Consider the following 19,323-nt stretch of genomic DNA (forward strand, 5'->3'; position numbering starts at 1 on the left):
CGTGCAGCGATACTTTTCCCGATAAAAGGGCTTTAGAAGCCGCCATACCCCTAGTAGAATGGGCCCGGACAGCCAAAGGTGCTGGCTGGCCGGCCGATTCATAAGCAAGTGTGATGGCCTCAACCACCCACTTGCTCATCATCTGCTTGGTCACCGGGCCGCCAGTATTGGGTGGTCCGAAACACACAAACAACTGTTCGGAAAGTCTACACAGGGCGTTCCTGCGGACGTAAAGGTCTAGGGCTCTGACTGGGCAGAGGAGGTTAAGCTTCTCCTGGTCCGACGTTAGGAACGGGGGAGGACCCCTCGAGGGCCACGCCCATGGATTCCATAGCTTGAGGCGAGGGTGAACGATGGACCCCGACGCCTGAGACAGCAGGTCCACCCTGATGGGAGTCTCCGACGGAGGACCTGCGAGGAGCGACAAAAAGTCTGCGAACCATTCTAGGGCCGGCCAGAGCAGGGCTACTAGCAGTAGACCACCGTCCAGATGGACCCTCTCCAGAACCCCTGGGAGCAGAGCAACCAGGGAGAACCACAGAGGACAAAGAGAAGTCTCTCTGGAGGCCGTGCCGAGGTGTCACCAAAGGAGTTCCACCCCAACGGGATGGAGTCTCCAGTCCCTGGGTCTCGACAGGGTGTCTCCCCCTCGGCCAGAGCCCGCAGGCAACGCCGAATGACCTCGATCAGACGGCGCTGGTTTCCCCTCGGGGAGAACCCCTTGGCCCTGAGCCACCACTGCAACGGTCTCATATGTAACAGGCAGCAAAGGATCACATAGGAAACCACTCGAGCGGGAGACGGATGTGCCCGCGTCGTGGTCGAATCCCAAATAACGCCCAGGAAGGTGGTCCAATGCACTGGGGACAGCGCGTTGAGTCTCAGCCCCAGACGGGTGATGTGGGCAGGCGCAACATCTTGGTGTTGGGCCGTCAGCTGCTCGTATGGCGCTAAAATCAACCCGTCGTTTGTGTAGTTCACAATGCGGATGCCCTGGAAACGCACTGGCGCCAGAGTAGCATGCACTATATATGACTAATCTACTCAGACTTGTCACAGCGTGGGAAAACACATTACTTTTGTCTGTTATTAAATGGAAGTTGAATTGCCAGCTGTCCACTGGTTGTCTTTGCTGGTTCCACCATGATTTGGTGATGGTTGCAATGGATGAGCCCAACTGCGGGTTTTATCCCAGCAACAGTAAATTATCTAAAAACAAATGCAACATCAATTCTCACCCCAGAACACAGGAAGATGACATTGTTGATGTGTAACTGTAGCTGCTACTCTGAAGTGGTGTTCAGTGTTGGCCTCTATTCTTGACTTTGTTTTGTCTCCATCTAACACTGTAACATGATCATGACGTGCTGTGTTTTTATTTTAACAAACGGCAGACAGGTGAAGAGAAACTAATACAGAACAACCAAAAATAGTGCAAAGAAAACGTGCCACAATAAGTCAGGTATATTTGCGGTAATTTATTCCTTCATTGTTTCACTATAATAAAGGTATTTATTTCAATTTAAACTGAGATCACATGAATATAATTACAATATGCCACATTTGTTTTGTAATGTAAGAACAATTCATTCACTGAGGGTTAAACACAAACCAAAGAGGAAACACCCAATGTGATTACACACGCAACAGTTACATCGGCTTATACCCCATACAACACCAATGAAGTTAAGAAAATAATGTGATATTAAACCACTATTACATTCCTCACATCCAAAAGCATTGAAGAAACAAACAAAATTGCACATTTAACAAAATTTGGTAGATGGATCCGAGAAGAATGGTAATTATGATTATTATGTATTCCCCATTTCTTCTAATACATGGCCTCCATTATCTGTACTAATTTATTTAGGGATAGTCACACCTATTAGTGGGTTCTACATAGACCAAATTTGCTGGGCATTGTAAGATGTAGGTTAGTCCAGCTACACAGCTGAGAAAAGAATGTGGGTCATTAGGGTTGGTGTACTGCCCGTCTGGTCTTCCAGTGCAGAGGCTTCCATTGGTAGTTGGACTACTGGGATAGTCACACCTATTAGTGGGTTCTACATAGACCAAATTTGCTGGGCATTGTAAGATGTAGGTTAGTCCAGCTACACAGCTGAGAAAAGAATGTGGGTCATTAGGGTTGGTGTACTGCCCGTCTGGTCTTCCAGTGCAGAGGCTTCCATTGGTAGTTGGACTACTGGGATAGTCACACCTATTAGTGGGTTCTACATAGACCAAATTTGCTGGGCATTGTAAGATGTAGGTTAGTCCAGCTACACAGCTGAGAAAAGAATGTGGGTCATTAGGGTTGGTGTACTGCCCGTCTGGTCTTCCAGTGCAGAGGCTTCCATTGGTAGTTGGACTACTGGGATAGTCACACCTATTAGTGGGTTCTACATAGACCAAATTTGCTGGGCATTGTAAGATGTAGGTTAGTCCAGCTACACAGCTGAGAAAAGAATGTGGGTCATTAGGGTTGGTGTACTGCCCGTCTGGTCTTCCAGTGCAGAGGCTTCCATTGGTAGTTGGACTACTGGGATAGTCACACCTATTAGTGGGTTCTACATAGACCAAATTTGCTGGGCATTGTAAGATGTAGGTTAGTCCAGCTACACAGCTGAGAAAAGAATGTGGGTCATTAGGGTTGGTGTACTGCCCGTCTGGTCTTCCAGTGCAGAGGCTTCCATTGGTAGTTGGACTACTGGGATAGTCACACCTATTAGTGGGTTCTACATAGACCAAATTTGCTGGGCATTGTAAGATGTAGGTTAGTCCAGCTACACAGCTGAGAAAAGAATGTGGGTCATTAGGGTTGGTGTACTGCCCGTCTGGTCTTCCAGTGCAGAGGCTTCCATTGGTAGTTGGACTACTGGGATAGTCACACCTATTAGTGGGTTCTACATAGACCAAATTTGCTGGGCATTGTAAGATGTAGGTTAGTCCAGCTACACAGCTGAGAAAAGAATGTGGGTCATTAGGGTTGGTGTACTGCCCGTCTGGTCTTCCAGTGCAGAGGCTTCCATTGGTAGTTGGACTACTGGGATAGTCACACCTATTAGTGGGTTCTACATAGACCAAATTTGCTGGGCATTGTAAGATGTAGGTTAGTCCAGCTACACAGCTGAGAAAAGAATGTGGGTCATTAGGGTTGGTGTACTGCCCGTCTGGTCTTCCAGTGCAGAGGCTTCCATTGGTAGTTGGACTACTGGGATAGTCACACCTATTAGTGGGTTCTACATAGACCAAATTTGCTGGGCATTGTAAGATGTAGGTTAGTCCAGCTACACAGCTGAGAAAAGAATGTGGGTCATTAGGGTTGGTGTACTGCCCGTCTGGTCTTCCAGTGCAGAGGCTTCCATTGGTAGTTGGACTACTGGGATAGTCACACCTATTAGTGGGTTCTACATAGACCAAATTTGCTGGGCATTGTAAGATGTAGGTTAGTCCAGCTACACAGCTGAGAAAAGAATGTGGGTCATTAGGGTTGGTGTACTGCCCGTCTGGTCTTCCAGTGCAGAGGCTTCCATTGGTAGTTGGACTACTGGGATAGTCACACCTATTAGTGGGTTCTACATAGACCAAATTTGCTGGGCATTGTAAGATGTAGGTTAGTCCAGCTACACAGCTGAGAAAAGAATGTGGGTCATTAGGGTTGGTGTACTGCCCGTCTGGTCTTCCAGTGCAGAGGCTTCCATTGGTAGTTGGACTACTGGGATAGTCACACCTATTAGTGGGTTCTACATAGACCAAATTTGCTGGGCATTGTAAGATGTAGGTTTGTCCAGCTACACAACTGAGAAAAGAATGTGGGTCATTAGGGTTGGTGTACTGCCCGTCTGGTCTTCCAGCGCAGAGGCTTCCAGGATAGTAAGTACCGTTTGTTGTTGTCTCAATCGGCGTGGCAGGAGGAGTTGTGGTGGGAGGAGTAGTTGGCATAATGGGAGGTTTGGTAGGATGTCTTTGCTCACTGGTGTCTTCATGTGATGAACTGCTGCTTTCAGATGATCCGGGATAGTAACAAGTAGTTATAGAATGCTTATACACTAAATGCAATGGGCATTTTTGGATGTAGGCGAGTCCCCAAACACAGTTGTAATACGAATGAGGATCATTGGGGTTGGGGTACGGCCCATCTTGCATTCCATAACAGGGGTTTCCATATCCTCGTTTGTACACTGGAATATTTCTCGCAAGGCCAGGTACACCTAGAATAATCATTTTCAGATATGTATTAATTGCTGTTCAACCATGTGTTTAAATGTAATAAAAAAAGAATACAACAAAGATGATGACATTGTATTGTATATATACTTAAAACTACTAATAGTTTACTTCTCCACTTAGTTAACAACATCGATTACATGATTTCATGTCGTAAACTTACCCAAGCTGGCGATGATCAAACAGAGACCTTGAAAGGGACACATTTTTTAGTAATGGGTTCAAACTAATATTAACAGGGCCTGTACCACAACGCATTACAACATACATATAACCAAAAGGAATATATTCTATTTCTTGCTGTTTGAAATTCACTTTGAGCAAATAAAATAGACATTATGAAACATAATTTTGACATAATAAGGCTACATTTTGTCAAACCTGCTTTAAGAATACATCTGCAAAATACATTTTTACTACATTGACATAGAATTATTGTCAGATCGTTCGTGCCCTAGATGAAGCAGGGAAATTGTAAACCAGTCAGTTTACACTCACACAGTTCTGTTTTCTTTTTGCTAATTGTATAATAATAATTAACTATACCCGTACAAGCTTGGATCGGTCAGAATGCTTTGCTTTCATAGGAGTTGAGATCTCGCCTCTACCATAACCTGTTCCGATGTAGGTTAGGTTTTGAGCTTAAGTTACCATAGCCATCTATGCTATCATTGAACGATAGATAAAGACTATGTTGGGCTGATGAGGCCACCACTTGTTAAGATACCAAAGGAGTCAAGTTAGTAAAAATGTTTGTAAATTGGTTAAACTGACCTTTTCAATTCAAACATTTACTTCATCAGTGTGCTTACCTGCAGTTAGAGTGAGCATTTTGACACGGTTTGGATGCCCTGAAAAAGAAGCATTAGATTATTATGCAGCGTGAAAAATGTCAGCACAATGGTTGAATTGACAAATTCTCATCCTGAGTAAAAATGTTTAGGAGACATTCCCCAAAATAAATCGACAGTATCCCTGCATTTCATACATGTATAGAAATATGGAGAGCACAAAAAAAAGGAATAAGTTAAAAGTCGATGGTTCGGATCAAAGTAAAAGGTATACTTACAAAAGGTGAAAGAAGCAAGCACTGTCTTTGCTGTGTCTAGTGACTGACAGATGACTTGCAGCGATGCTTTTTATGCTCGAGGAGCAGACAAGGTGTTGCAAATATGTAGGTCGCAATGTTCCAATTATGCAGCTGAACGTTATCCGATAATGCTCTGTAACAAACTCTGAGGCCTATACAGATATATGTGAAAATATGATATGAAATGCGGAACAGCATGAAAAGAAAGTCTAATGACGCAGTGGTAAAAAATTCCCGAACAATAACACAACCATTTCACGCTCTATTTCGGCCTAGTTGATTAACACAGGTGAAAAACAGGTCTGGTCTGCATTGTTGGCAATGGGCACCAATTACATAGTTTCATATGGATGGATGATTTTGCACCTTTCAAAGTTCTGTGCATGTTGTGTTGAACGTTTATTTAACTCTATTTGAATTCCAGTTTTTTAACAAAACAAAATGGGAAAGAGTCAAAAGGGGTTCAAACTGCTGAATAGCCCTATTTTCGAAATATAAACATGCTCCATGACAACCCAGTAGAATGTTTTTCAACTAGGTCAGTCAACTAGGCCACAGGAGATTGGGTGTAAAGTATTTGTGTTCTTGCTTATTTTCTTTGTGCTGTGCCACATTTTAAGGAAACCGCCCAGGTCTAGTTGTGTAACTTTTAATTTAACACACCTGATGCCATGTGATATCTGTTATTCATACAAACGGTGGAAAAGCATTTCTTAAAGTTTTTAGTTTTTAGTTCATAGCAGTGCTTAACGTCTTATATTAGAATATCTGTTCTCTCTCGTCCCTAAGTATAATTATAGGTAACAAGGCAATTGACATTGTGACATTATAATATGATTGATTTGAACAACAACCATACAATCCCAAAACTTCCCCTGAACTGGAAGTACTTACAGCATCTGACTATCAGAAACATGGAAAGGTCTGCAATCAGCACAGCGCTGCAATCTACAACAAAGACTAAACTGTAATTTTGACAAATAAGAAGGTTGCTACATGGTAAAGCAACATGGTTTCAAATGACACCTGAGTAAATGACAGCTATTAAATAAAGACCCTCATAATGTTAATGAGTGAATTAACAGATCTTCAGCATCAGCGTTCTACATTATCAGGTCCCTATAGACACTCAGAAATATCATGGCCTACATGAAGCAGTGATATTAAAATCGTTTCATTCTGAGTTACTTGCAGGCGGTTTTTTTGCATGCGTTTGTTTTAATTGTGTCCGATTTAAGTCTGAATTATGACTTTTTTAATACATAACATTTTAATTCTGCAGCCATCAGCTCAGTCCTCCCAAAATTCAACAAAAGCAAATGAAAATGAACACAAGGTATTCCCACTTTCATACAGGTAGCCTTATACAAAACACAAAAAAGGACGCTTGAGTTTGTCATCTGATCAGGATGCCTCCTAGATACCTCCCCTTTTGAATTTTATTTGGTATGTTCAACTAATAAGAAACAACAGAAATTGAGACTAAAACAATCTACACAATGTCCCACTGTCACAGTTCTGACTAATTATGAATGATTGTTTCAAAGGCTTACTAAAGACACCAGTTTTGCATTTTCTCATTTCAGGGGAGATTTTGGGATTGTATGGGTTGAGTGTTGTTAAGATGAATCATGTAATAGTCTCACAATGTCAAGAGAGAATAGATATTCTTCAAAAAAGACATACGTTTTAACCCTTTTTAACTCCTTCTCATTTTGTTTTGTTAAAAAAATGGAATTCAAATAGACTTAAATAGACTTTAAACACAACCTGCAAAGTACTTTGAAAGGTGCAAAACACACGGAAATGTTTATCCATAGCAAACTCCCACACTGCAAAGTAGACATAAATAGTACTGTAATTGGTGTCCCCAATGCCAACAATGCAGACCAGACCTGTTTTTTAATTGCGTTAATAAACTAGGCCACACGCAGGAAAAAATGGGTGACGTGGTTGTGTTCTTGTTGGGGAATTTTTGATCACTGCATCATTAGATTTTCTTTTCATGCTGTTCCAGATTTCAACAAGGAAACTCACCTAAGTCTGGTTGTGTAACTTTTAATATAACACACCTAACATCATGTGATAATATTATATATACAGTAGATATATCTATAGGCCTCAGAGTTTGACAAAATAGCCCTAATTAAAAAAATAATAATAAATTCACTCCTAATTAGTCAGAACTATAAGCAGTCGGACATTGTGTAGATTGTCATAGACTGAAATATCCAATTAGTAATTATATTTGTAATCGGACAAGGAAACCCTGGATTGATTTACAAAGTTAATAACCAGCTTCATGGGGCTGCTTGGCAGGATTGTGATTATTAAGGTCAAATCACTTTCTTATATCTTGTTCTTCTGAGTTTGTATGCCTGTCGTTGAAATGCACTTATTGTAAGTTGCTCTGGATAAAAGCGCCAGCTAAATAACATGTAATGTAAAAATAAGCTAAGCAAAAGATACCCAAGGGGTGTTGAAGTACTTCTTGGCACACGCCCCTCTTAAGCTTAGTTTAGGCCCCATACTAACAAGTGTTTCACTTTCCAGCTCTCTGTTTCATCATCGTCAGCTTGGATAAGTTTATAACATGTATAGTTCACAATCACCAATGTCACTGTTAGATAAATGAAGTCCTTAACTTAACAGTTGTTGGAAAACCAGGATTGGAAAGTGTTTTTCAGTGAACGATTCAATGAATTCATCTTTGATGTAACCACCTTTTATTACTTTCATACATTTGTTTTATCACAGTGAAAGTATCTACCCTTCCAGGTATTTAAGAGCTTGTAACACATATGTAACTATAACTGTTTTAGGTTTACCTGGCATTGAAACAGATGATGTCCCTGGAAACCTCTTCACTGGAAAACCAGATGTGTAGCTGGACTAACCTTGGTCCTACAATGCCCTGCAAATTGGTCCATGTACAAGCCATTAGTGCTTGTGACTATTACTAAAAGTACAGATTATAAAGGCCAATGCAGTAGAAGAAGAAATGCCCCAACCCTGATAATCACCATTTTTACATTACATTTTATTATCATTTAATAACGTTTTTTATAGTCACAATAAATAAATCATTGAAAAACCAAATAAAGTATCTCTAAAGAAAACATGCTGGACAGCGAAAATGTAATTTGAGAACTTTCACGAGATTTGACTCCTTTAGAATCTTTGCAATTTTAATTGTGTGACAATTAGGAATCGATACATTTGTCTCAACGTGTAGGTCACACCAAGCCCGTAAGAAAACGATATCCGTTTGTATCCAAATGTGTCGGCGCAAGGCTGCAGCCTCGCGAAAAAGTAGCGTTACAACTGTTTGGACGTGTTCTTCGCCGCGAGGTATCCAGTTGTTTTAGATCCCACACCAAAACGTTTCTTCCAGCCATCGTGTCCTGCTTAAATGCAATATATTTATTACATAAAGTGTGGGAAACCTATGAATTGTCTTAGCTCACTGCGTAGAGCAGTGGGCTCGTCGGCTTAAGGATGTATTGACTCACGGGGTCCGAATCCCGATCGTTTTTAAAATTTTTAAAAATATTTTCTTAAATAAATGTTTTCATACGTGGTTGTGATGAAGTGCTCACTTATGCAATCGTGAACGCTGCAATGGATTTGTGATGCGTTTTGTAGATTCTCAGCAATATGTTTGTGAATGTGTGACGAATCAGGAAACAGGCGCAGACACATCTGCTGCTGTCGGGCAAACACAAACACGCACGCGTAGGAAAACCAGTAGGTGTAAAAACCATTAGGGGTGTAACACCGGCTTAAAGGCCACGCTCTCCCACCTCAAGCCTCAGTCGGCAGACGCCGTCGATGACGTGGAATGGACAGGCACCAAACACGCTCCGTGCAGCAGCCACGCTCCCTGGGCTGCAAGACGCAGCCAGACATGCTAACCCTCCCGATATTTTCCGGGAGACTCCCAAATTTCAAAGCCCCTCCCGAAAATCTACCGGACCGACCTTTCTCCCGATTTCCACCCGGACAACAATATTGCTACACCATCCGTGACTATTGTACAAATTAGAGTCTAACCTCCTGAAGAGAACCCTTAAGGAATTGAATTTGTGAAATAAATGAATTACATTTTTCTTTGCATTTGTGTGTGTGTGTGATATATACTCTGATCTGTCCCGGAACACCCTCTCACGTCTGAAAGCACGTCTTAATATCAGCGCTTCGTCATCCAACACGTCGTTCAGAAGCGGACATCATGGTGCAGGAAGAAACACCGGTGAATGGGACTTTATAAATCGCCCTTATCACAATTTAGTCAGTTGTCAATGGTTCACTCCCCACTGCGCAGTTTCGCCCACCAGCGCCCCCCCCCCCCCCCCCCCCCTTACCCCGCCCCGTCGGTCCGTCCGTCTGGAAAACGATACCCCCCCCCCCCTAACCCCGCCCCGTCGGTCCGTCCGTCTGGAAAACGATACCCCCCCCCGGTGGTATTTCGACGTGATTATAATCCTTCTTACCTTCTTACGGTCCGCAAAATATTGTGAAAACGGTCCGTGAGCTAAAAGTTTGGGACCACCGAACTAAACATCTGCAAAAGTAGAGTTTTAAACCAAACTGGTGAGAGCAATAGTGACACGTGATGCATGTTAAAAAAATAAATCCCTTATCCGGGTTTCGTGCAATACCCCTCTGGTAGATGGGCAAAGGTACCGACAAGGATCAAGGCAGGAGGCAACGAGGTCTGGAACAAACAAGGAGTCTTCAACACGAGGCAAAACAGGAGATCAGGATAACGCTCAGAATGTGATGGTCACCAGACACCAGACTTTGCAAGCAACACAAAGGAATCAGGGGTATATTTACAGACCAGCTTGATGGGTAACCAGACACAGGTGTGTAGGGATAAGGGGGCACAACAGATTTGAAGGCCTCTTCAGGGGAAGAGGAGCGCTGGATCGTGACAATTGCACCTGAAGTGTGATCATTTGATTATCATTTGTTTCAAAATAAAGGAAGCTTAACCATTGATTAGTTGTATACCCATCTTCAGACTGCTTATGATGGTATTGACATGTCTATTAAGACATCTGTTAAAGTACTACTTTGGATATCTTTTCCAACGTTCCAGTCCCTCAGCGCTTTTCATTTAGGAAAATCAGTAGAATGATCAGCTAATGCATGGTTTTTCTATTCCTATGAATTATTAATTATCTCAAGATTCTCATAATTATAGAATGGAATCATGGTCATACTGCAACTAAAATGAAAGTGGTTTGTCTGCTTCTATTAGTAACTAGCCATGCCATGTGTGGACTGTGGAGGAAGCCATCAATTACAACACAATGAAATCTCATTCTTCAAGCACAGGCCCGACAACAATGACTTAATTGTATGATGCAGAACATGATGCTTGATTCTGATTAACGAGTCAAACCATGTATCACATGGTCTCATTCTTGCAAGTCACGGTGCTACTGGAAACTGATCATCAAAGAGGAGTATTGAACCCCCTACTTCTACTGCTCAGGGTGATCCAACTTTATGCAAAACATAAATTATAAAAAATACAAACCAGTTTACTTTATTGGCAAACATTTATTTTTATTTATTTAAATGGTGGCTTTCTATAAAGATTTACAAAAATGGTAAAACAATGCGTCAAATCCATTTCATTTCACTAGCTGCTTTCTTGCAAATAACCTCAGACATTCTGGTGCCCGGTGAGTTTAAGACACATTGTAGTATTCTTTCATCCCACTGACAAATGGAGGTGCCTGTTCAGGTGTGTGAGGTGTGTCCTGCTCCACAAAACTGCACAATATTTTAATTGGCCAGTTATGGCTGCGTGCATAGTTACTCACACTTTCTCAAATTGCCTTGATTGCCTGTTTTATTCTTCCATTGGTTGCATAAAAATATTAAGGCCTTGCAGTCAATGTCTCCCTTTAGGGTGCTTCCACCGTGTGGCCAAATGCGCAATTAGCTGAATAAACACACTCGTCAGCCACTAAAAATTCTTTCAGCGCTCCCATTTCTTTTCAAGGTCATTAACAAGTTGTATGCCTTACATTTTCAAGGTCAACCCCCCCTCAAAATCCACTGTTGTAGCCAAACAGAAAAGATTAAAAAAGTAAACAAAGAATGAGCAGTGGTGTGTTTCCGTGAGCCGAACATTTCACTTCTTACTGCAAACAGCTGCTGTCCGTCAGGGGCCTCTTTGCTTTGTTCTATTTCCCCTCCAAGGTGTCCGAGACGACCGATTTCATGATTCAGCCTTTGGAAGCCTGGCAGAAGGTTTGTACAGAAAAGCTAAACAGATACAGCATTCTTCAGATATCTTCAAATTTCTTCAAAATCTGTTTTGGCACTGCGGATCTGACATTTTTCAAAGCTCTATTATACAATTTTCTATCACGATACTGATTTCTGGACGATGGCTGATGTCTCTTATGGTTCCGCTTTTTGAGCATTGTTCCTGCCGTCTCTAAATAACAACTCAGTTGTGAGAGAACCACAGTGGTCGACCCAGAGCCATTGTTAGGTTTGTCTGTAATGTGCTACTGTAGAAACATGGCGATCAACTCTGTAAAGAGGACCTGCTAAATATCTTCAAGTGACAGATAGATCCCAGACTCTCGTGACATTTGTACGCAGTTTTTTTTACTCATAGTAATTGGGTTACTTTAAATACATTTTTCTTCATTGGACTTTATTTGAGTATGCATTCAGTCTAAATTCAGAATTTACAATATACTAATACACATTAAATATATTTAATAAACTTGCTGAATTAAGCTTACATTTTGGAGAAAAAAAAACATCCTTTGTTTTCCCTCCACCTAGATGAGTGCATCTGATTTGTCCAATCTGACCCTTCGGCTGGAGGGGTCCCTGACCAGTGCATTGGGTCATTACCTGGACAACTGGAGGCGTAACATGACAGCTGCAGCCAACGCTTTGGACAAAACTCTGGCTGAGGAGAACTTTCAGAACGTCATCTGGTATCTAGTGGTGATGATTGGCATGTTTGCCTTCATTGTTGTAGCCATGCTGGTGAGCACAGTGAAATCCAAGAGGAGAGAGCACTCCAATGACCCCTACCACCAATACATCAAGGAGGACTGGACCGCTCAGATACAACAAGGCGATGTTATCACCAACTTTGGAGCTGGATGATTCAAGCAAAGAGCCTCAACAGAGCGTCCGGTTTTCACAAGCGAATCAGTTAGTAAATCGTTCTCACGGTCAAAACTTTTTTTATTTCATATGATACGATTTATTAGATATTGTGTATGTAACTAGTTGTTTAAGATTTACTCCACTAACAGCCACAATGCATTAGAACAGTGGTACCCGACCTGTCACAGCCATGTCATATGAAGTCAAGCATCACGTCACGGACAAATGTGTTTGTTTCATCTGATTTTTTGGAGAATGTTATCCAACATGTATTTAATGGAAGCACGTGTTGTTCCAATGGGTTGATTGCAAATCATTGTGACCCTGAAATAACAAAATCAAAAATGTTGGCTCGCTTTCACACTGTCATGACTTTACAAAGCCAGAGCCATTGTTAATGTTATTAGTGAAAACACTGGTCCTTTTACTGCTTTTACAAGTCAACATGTAAGTAGATACAAGCCTTTCTTTGCACGATGTACATATTGTATTATTTTACAAAAATACAAACAACACAGTTTATCCATGGTAAATACCTGCTCAAATACAGGTACAGATACAGGTACGTCTGGTTGAGAATGTGACACTTTAATAACCCTTTTATAATTCAGCATGTCATACATGATTCCTGCCTGCAGAGGACAGACGAGGCTCTTCTCCAAGCAGCTTGAAAACTATTATACTTGACGAAGAGGACTGAAGAGGTAGAAACGACTAAAAGTTTGCAGCTATGAAAAAATAACAATTCTGAAATGGGAAACCCCAAAATTATGACAGTATTTCATTATCCCATCATTTCTCAAACTGGCTTCCATGATAGTAGTAATAATGGGGAATAACGTGTGAAGATTGCATAATACACCTTAAAGAGTACAGTCAGTGTGTAGCTATGGGAAAAGCAAAATGGGGAAAACTATTGATCAATCAAGGTGGCACATTCTGGCAAAAAACAACACAAACTGCTGTTATATATATATATAGATAAGAGTATAGTCAGTTTGTGGTCTGATAAATCTTTTAAATAATCACCATACAAAGATTATTGTAGTGTCCTTTGCACACCTGTTGGCAGATGTTACTTAAAATACTCCAGCGTTTTCTCCTCCAAACTTCAAGCTTCTCATGGAATTAAACGGCTTGAAATAACTAAATACCCCAAATGTCTGGGACTCAACTGTCTCCTCCCACGTCACCCACATCAATGGGAGCAAGAACTGTACTCACGATGAACCCCCTCCCCCCTCCCTCGCTATCTCTCTTTCTCACTCGCAGCTTTATTTTTAGCATTCAAACAACTGGTCCCTAAAAATGGGCCTGTCCTGCACCAGAAGTGGTAACGGAGCGTAGCTATGTATGGTACACCCCCCCTCAGTACCCTCACAGGCCCAGGAGAGCTCCTCTTTTGTGTTTGTGTCTGCCTGAGGGAAGGCGTGCAGGAGGAAGAAACAGTGCGCCAGGACCTGAGGATGTCCGTAGAACCCGGATTTGTCTGCACAGCCCGGGATGCGTGAGAACTTTTACCTCCAAAACCTACTGTAGCTTTTCCTACTTTCCCGTATACACAGGGCCGGGGTAAACCTTTTCGATTGTGCAGTTTAATTCTGTGAATTAAAAAACGAAACTCCGCCAGCCGGCCGCTCACCTTGCGCGTGCGTGCTCGCTGTGGACCATGCTGTCCCTCTGCCTGTTCTTGCTCCAGTGCCTGAGCCTCGTGCCTTTGGCCCCGGCCGCCAAGGGCCTCGAGTACCCACAGTACGACGGGAAAGACCGCGTCCTCGACATCAATGACAAGAATTACAAGAAGGCCTTGAAGGAGCACAGCATGGTATGCATGTTCTACCACGGGCCCGTATCAGAGAGCAAGGAGCTGCAAAAACAACACAAGATGACCGAGTTGGTGTTGGAGGTAAAGTATAAGCAGAAGGAATGAAAGTAGTTGGAGAAGAGGTGCTGGGTCACATTTAAAAACAAAACAAGACCAAGGGGGATAAGCATTTAATTAATGATGATCAAATCAAAATAAAAAAAGAGACGTTCTCTTTGCTGCAAGAGACGTAGGAAAAAAAGCTGATGGAAATAACAAGGTTTGATGTGTAATCAGTGATATGCGGGAAAGGACCCAAATCAAATATTTAGAGTGCACTGCCCTTGCAACACGTAAAACTCCATCTTAATGTGTGAGTGAGTGCATGTGAGTTTTGTCAAGGTCAACAAGTATAGCATATACTCATTAGTCAGGTGAGCTTAGCTCTGCGTGCTTCTGTCTCCAACAACGACTTTCCTCTGCGGGCAGAAACCGGCCGGCAGCTCATGCGAGTTGTGTTTTAGAGCAATTCTTGTCAAGGAGACAACTAACTTCCCCTCTATATTGCAGTCTTTTCTTTTCTTTTTTTCAAGCAAACTCAAACATGACTTTAGATATGTTGTCTTCGGCCTCAGCTAACCGACAAGCTACAGGTCGATATGTCAAAGAAATGCATTTGTTGGAATCCCACACACAAGGAGACAGTGAGCACTGTGTCTCGTCTCATGTTACGCATGGCGGAGGGTTAGCTGCTCTCCTCGAGGAGGCTCTGCTCTTTATGTCGATACCGCCTCATTCCGAAGAAATGAAAGCATGCGACTATTTTCAAGTGATTGAACACAAGCTATGTTCTCTTAGTGCGTTGCTGTGTTTGTTCGCACAATGCCAGCATCAACTGTCAGGGGCATAGCTTGTGACGGATGGCAGCTCAGAATCCCATCGCCTACGTGCCCACGCGTATGCGTGGAGGAAACGGTAATTAATGGCAGAATAGTCTCCATTTTCTAACCTACTGTACTTCTCAGAACAATTGCTGCAGCTTCGGCTATATTTAGAACCGTGCAGCTTGTGCGATTATGTAATTGCATCTCCGTGGCCCCTGAGTACTTCTGACATTTGACCAACTTTGGTGTTATTTTATTTTTATTTGAACCTGACCTAACGCTGCGGTCACACTGCCATTAACTTGTTTCTTTATGTGTTCAGTCTTGTTTTTACCGTTTATTCCCTCACGCTCTCTTTCTTTCGGCCGCAGCTCGCCGCTCAGGTTCTGGAGGAGAAGGACGTTGGGTTTGGAATGGTCGACTCCCACAAAGATGCAAAAGTGGCAAAGAAACTAGGTAGGTGTATAAATAGAGAGGTAACCTATTTGTTCTACGAGATAATGGCCTTTATCACACATTGACAGAACAGTCGAATAACTTTAAGAACAGTGTGTCTTGATACGAAATCTCCTTCAACCACAGGCCTGGAGGAGGAGGGCAGCGTGTATGTTTTCAAGGCCGACCGGGTGATTGAGTTTGACGGCTTGCTCTCGGCAAACACTCTGGTGGAGTTTCTGTTGGATGTGAGTCGGCCCGATCCCCAGCTGTTGGCAGCAATCGGAAACCGCGCTTCACGACGTCACAAGCTCATCCCGGTGCCTCTGTCTGTGTCGTCCGTAGCTGCTGGAGGAGCCGGTGGAGCTGATCGGTAATCCTCTGGAGCTGAGAGCCTTCGATCGGATGGAAGTGGACATCCGCCTCGTTGGATTCTTCAAGAACGAGGACTCTGAGCGTGAGCGTTTGAGCCTGTTTTCATGAGGGATACTATGTTTTAAAGCAGTGTTTCTCAACTGGTGGGTCCCGACCCACTAGTGGGTCGCGGACCCGTTTGTAGTGGTTTGCGGGCCTTTGCATGGAAAAATGTAAAAAAAAAAAAAATGTCATCCTGTGCTTTTATTTTGAAGGGACAGCGGAGTGTCGGTTTTTTTTTATTAGAACGCGAAGGCACCACCCGTCAAGCCAGACAAGTTGAGAACCACTGTTTTAAAGGGTGCCTTACGTATAAGTGTATGGTTTTTTAAAACTATGGCACGATTAAAGCAGAGTCTTTTTTGGGGGGAGGGGGGGCGAGCTTTCACCATAAATGCATTTTAACCCCTCGCATCTCCACGGATTTACAGATCCATTTTTATCACTGTTGCAAACACAGCTGCTGCGGCCTGCTTCCATCCCTCGTGCTGTGGGAGAAATGAGTCTAGAGTAGTTAACTTGCAGTGATGAGCTGCAGCTAGATCCCTTTCGGACTGGTCAAAGTTCAGCTATTTCCGCTCCCTAATGTTCACACGTGGCACGTATGCAACAGCCAAAGAAAACTCAAAAAGACGTGTGACCAGGAAAACCTTCATGCTTACAACATAATGCAGTTGAATGACACTGGATACTTCTCACGTTTCATCCGCAGACTATGAAGCATTTAAAGAAGCTGCAGAGCAGTTTCAGCCCTACATCAAGTTCTTTGCCACATTTGAGAAATCTGTAAGTAACACACAAACCCACAAACCCGAAGGAATGCATGATTAGTCTGGAGGGATCCGTCTTTGTTGCCTCAGGTGGCCAAGGAGCTGACTCTGAAGCTGAACGAGGTGGATTTCTATGAACCCTTCATGGAGGAGCCCGTCACCATCCCGGGGAAGCCTCACTCTGAGGAGGATCTGGTGAAGTTCATAACTGAACACCGACGGTAAACATCATTAAAATGGTTACTCAAACAAATGTGTATTTATTTAACCAACTTCTTTTTATGGTCTATTCATTGGACACATACTTTATAACTGAATGCGTCGCCTGTGCCATCAGACCAACTCTGAGAAAGCTGCGTGCGGAGGATATGTTTGAGACCTGGGTGAGTGATCTTCAGCATTCAGCCTTTTGAATTTAGTTCACAATAACATTGCATGTACGACGTGTCTCCTTCTCCTCAGGAGGATGACATTGAGGGCATCCATATTGTGGCTTTTGCAGAGGAGGAAGACCCTGGTAAGGACGCGTCACATGCTATATGACCCTATTTGTTGGCCTTTATTGAATTTGGGTAAACCAGAACATATTTGATTCAGACCCTGGAGTTTTACAGCAAATGCTTTGTTCACTTTTGAATGCTCACTCTCAATCATCAATCAATCAAATACATTGAGAACAATGCGTACATTAACAATGTAATAGTATAAATTATATAAGCAGATGAAAGACAACACCATTTATAAAACAGAAAATAAAGATTTTCAAAATACACTGAATCAGGGTTTGGGTTAGGCTTACTTGCTGATCAATTACATCCTCATGTTTGTACCATAAATACGAATTTTGAGCCATCATGGACATAGCTTAGCTTGAAATAAAGACTAGCAGCAGTCGAGGCTGATAGTTAACCACAAATCATATGTTGAGTTTACACTTTTTGTTAACAGACAAACGAGATATACCAAGTGTTCGATGTGGCAAATTCTGTTACCTTCAGAAAAAAAGCTAGCTGTTTTCTTCTGTTTCCAGTCTTTATGCTAAGCTAAGCTAACTAGCCGATGGTTTCTAGCCTTGCATTTAAGACACATACGAGAGTCTTCTCAATTAGCGTTAAGTAAAAAGCAACAAACACATGACCGTAATGTCAAATTTCATCAGGTTGTTCTCTCTTTCTCATTCCAAATCAATACTTTTTAGGCGTTTTATTAGTTCATGATTTGTGACATTGCTTCCAGATGGTTTTGAGTTCTTGGAGATCCTGAAGGAAGTTGCGAGAGACAACACCCACCTACCAGAGCTCAGCATCGTCTGGATCGACCCCGACGATTTTCCACTGGTGAGCTGTAAAAAAAAAAGAAGATTGATTTAGCTGACATGGTCTGATATGATCTTTTTTTTTTTTTTTGTCGGTGACCCCCTTCAGCTGATCCCTTACTGGGAGAAGACCTTCAAGGTGGACCTGTTCCGTCCCCAGATTGGAGTTGTCAACGTCACAGATGTGAGTCCCAAACAACAAGGGACGATGTGACGAGTGATGTGATGATAATGATTGACCTCTCAGATGATGATTGACCTCTCTGATGATGATTGACCTCTCTGATGATGATTGACCTCTCCGTCTGTGACAGGCCGACAGCGTGTGGCTGGAGATGGAGGACGAGGAGGACCTGCCCACCGCACAGGAGCTGGAGGACTGGATCGAAGACGTGCTCTCGGGCAAGGTCAACACTGAGGACGATGACGACCACGGCGATGAAGAGGAAGATGACGAAGACGAGGACGAAGACGAAGACGAGGACGAAGGCGAGGACGAAGATGCCGAAGACGATGATGGCGAAGATGATGAAGATGATGACGAAGACGACGACGATGAAGATGATGACGACGATGAAGATGATGATGATGAGTAATCCAGTGAAGATTGACTTTATTGTTCTTTCTCTTCTTTACATGGATCTCAGACAAACAACTGTACTGTTACATAAAAAAATAAAAATAAACAATTATTATTTATAATAATAACAAGAATAATAAATGTATCCATAATGTTTGCTAAAAAAAACATTTTTTGGGGGACAATGTAAATGTGACTGGAATGGGCTTTTTATACTGGACCAGACATTTCTCACATTACACACAGAAATCACTCATTTATAGACACAATTTAATAATAAAGGCTTGTCGATGTCAACCAGCTATCTAATTAATATCTTCTATACATGAAAAAGTCAATAGTCAGGAAAAACATTACTGGCTGACCCCAACTTTGGAAAAAAACCAAGCGCTCAGAGTCTCCATTTACCACTGATCTCTTCTTCCATCTCTCACTCCTTTCTCCATTCTCCAGCCACTTTATTTCCCAGCCGGATTGATGAGGGCATAATGCCATTAATCCCAGGATTGACTGGAAAAATAATTCCTCCTGTTTTCCTCCTCTCTTGCAGTACTGCCCTTTTACTTTTCTGTGTTGCTTTCCCCTTCTACACCTTTTACCACCACCACTCCTTTCTCCACCTCAACGGCTCTCTTCTTGTCTCCCT

The 19,323-nt window shown here is 42.5% G+C and overlaps 3 protein-coding genes across 4 annotated transcripts; 2 read left to right on the forward strand and 1 right to left on the reverse strand.

Moving 5' to 3' along the window:
- Window positions 1–1,380: 1,380 nt before the first annotated feature.
- LOC119228712 (mucin-2-like) lies at window positions 1,381–9,265 on the reverse strand. 2 transcript variants are annotated; one of them, XM_037488583.2, is made up of 6 exons: window positions 9,124–9,265; window positions 8,149–8,234; window positions 6,215–6,268; window positions 5,043–5,081; window positions 4,394–4,420; window positions 1,381–4,214 (listed from the first exon to the last, which is right to left on the reverse strand). In XM_037488583.2, exons 2-6 carry the CDS (start codon window positions 8,153–8,155, stop codon window positions 1,870–1,872), a joined length of 2,472 nt encoding a protein of 823 aa, XP_037344480.2. In that variant the 5' UTR covers window positions 8,156–8,234; window positions 9,124–9,265; the 3' UTR covers window positions 1,381–1,869. The 2 variants fall into 2 exon arrangements, with proteins under 2 accessions (XP_037344480.2, XP_037344481.2); XM_037488584.2 differs by lacking the exon at window positions 6,215–6,268 and having other exon boundaries at window positions 1,382–4,214; window positions 9,124–9,264.
- A 2,231-nt stretch (window positions 9,266–11,496) lies between these two features.
- On the forward strand, window positions 11,497–12,898 carry LOC119228716 (potassium voltage-gated channel subfamily E member 2-like). The gene is made up of 2 exons (XM_037488594.2): window positions 11,497–11,590; window positions 12,140–12,898. Exons 1-2 carry the CDS (start codon window positions 11,561–11,563, stop codon window positions 12,470–12,472), a joined length of 363 nt encoding a protein of 120 aa, XP_037344491.1. The 5' UTR covers window positions 11,497–11,560; the 3' UTR covers window positions 12,473–12,898.
- Window positions 12,899–13,905: 1,007 nt separating this feature from the next.
- casq2 (calsequestrin 2) lies at window positions 13,906–18,924 on the forward strand. Its single transcript, XM_037488593.2, has 11 exons — window positions 13,906–14,381; window positions 15,535–15,619; window positions 15,746–15,846; window positions 15,944–16,055; window positions 16,725–16,798; window positions 16,873–17,003; window positions 17,120–17,165; window positions 17,245–17,299; window positions 18,019–18,119; window positions 18,207–18,281; window positions 18,412–18,924. The coding sequence occupies exons 1-11, from the start codon at window positions 14,145–14,147 to the stop codon at window positions 18,691–18,693; spliced, it is 1,299 nt and encodes a 432-aa protein (XP_037344490.2). The 5' UTR covers window positions 13,906–14,144; the 3' UTR covers window positions 18,694–18,924.
- The last annotated feature ends 399 nt before the right edge of the window (window positions 18,925–19,323 follow it).

The sequence above is a fragment of the Pungitius pungitius genome, chromosome 10, assembly GCF_949316345.1.
Source record: "Pungitius pungitius chromosome 10, fPunPun2.1, whole genome shotgun sequence".
NCBI classification, from domain to species: domain Eukaryota; kingdom Metazoa; phylum Chordata; class Actinopteri; order Perciformes; family Gasterosteidae; genus Pungitius; species Pungitius pungitius.

Excerpts from the sequence above, each read along its gene's own strand:
- casq2 (XM_037488593.2), top strand. The coding sequence starts at position 14,145 with ATGCTGTCCCTCTGCCTGTTCTTGCTCCAGTGCCTGAGCCTCGTGCCT. Across the intron at positions 17,004-17,119 it reads TTCATAACTGAACACCGACG|ACCAACTCTGAGAAAGCTGC; the intron begins GTAAACATCATT and ends CTGTGCCATCAG. Across the intron at positions 17,300-18,018 it reads TGCAGAGGAGGAAGACCCTG|ATGGTTTTGAGTTCTTGGAG; the intron begins GTAAGGACGCGT and ends CATTGCTTCCAG.
- LOC119228716 (XM_037488594.2), top strand. The coding sequence starts at position 11,561 with ATGATTCAGCCTTTGGAAGCCTGGCAGAAG. Across the intron at positions 11,591-12,139 it reads CTTTGGAAGCCTGGCAGAAG|ATGAGTGCATCTGATTTGTC; the intron begins GTTTGTACAGAA and ends CCCTCCACCTAG.
- LOC119228712 (XM_037488583.2), bottom strand. Across the intron at positions 4,421-5,042 it reads AATGCTCACTCTAACTGCAG|GTCTCTGTTTGATCATCGCC; the intron begins GTAAGCACACTG and ends GTCCCTTTCAAG. Across the intron at positions 4,215-4,393 it reads TTTGATCATCGCCAGCTTGG|GTGTACCTGGCCTTGCGAGA; the intron begins GTAAGTTTACGA and ends TGATTATTCTAG.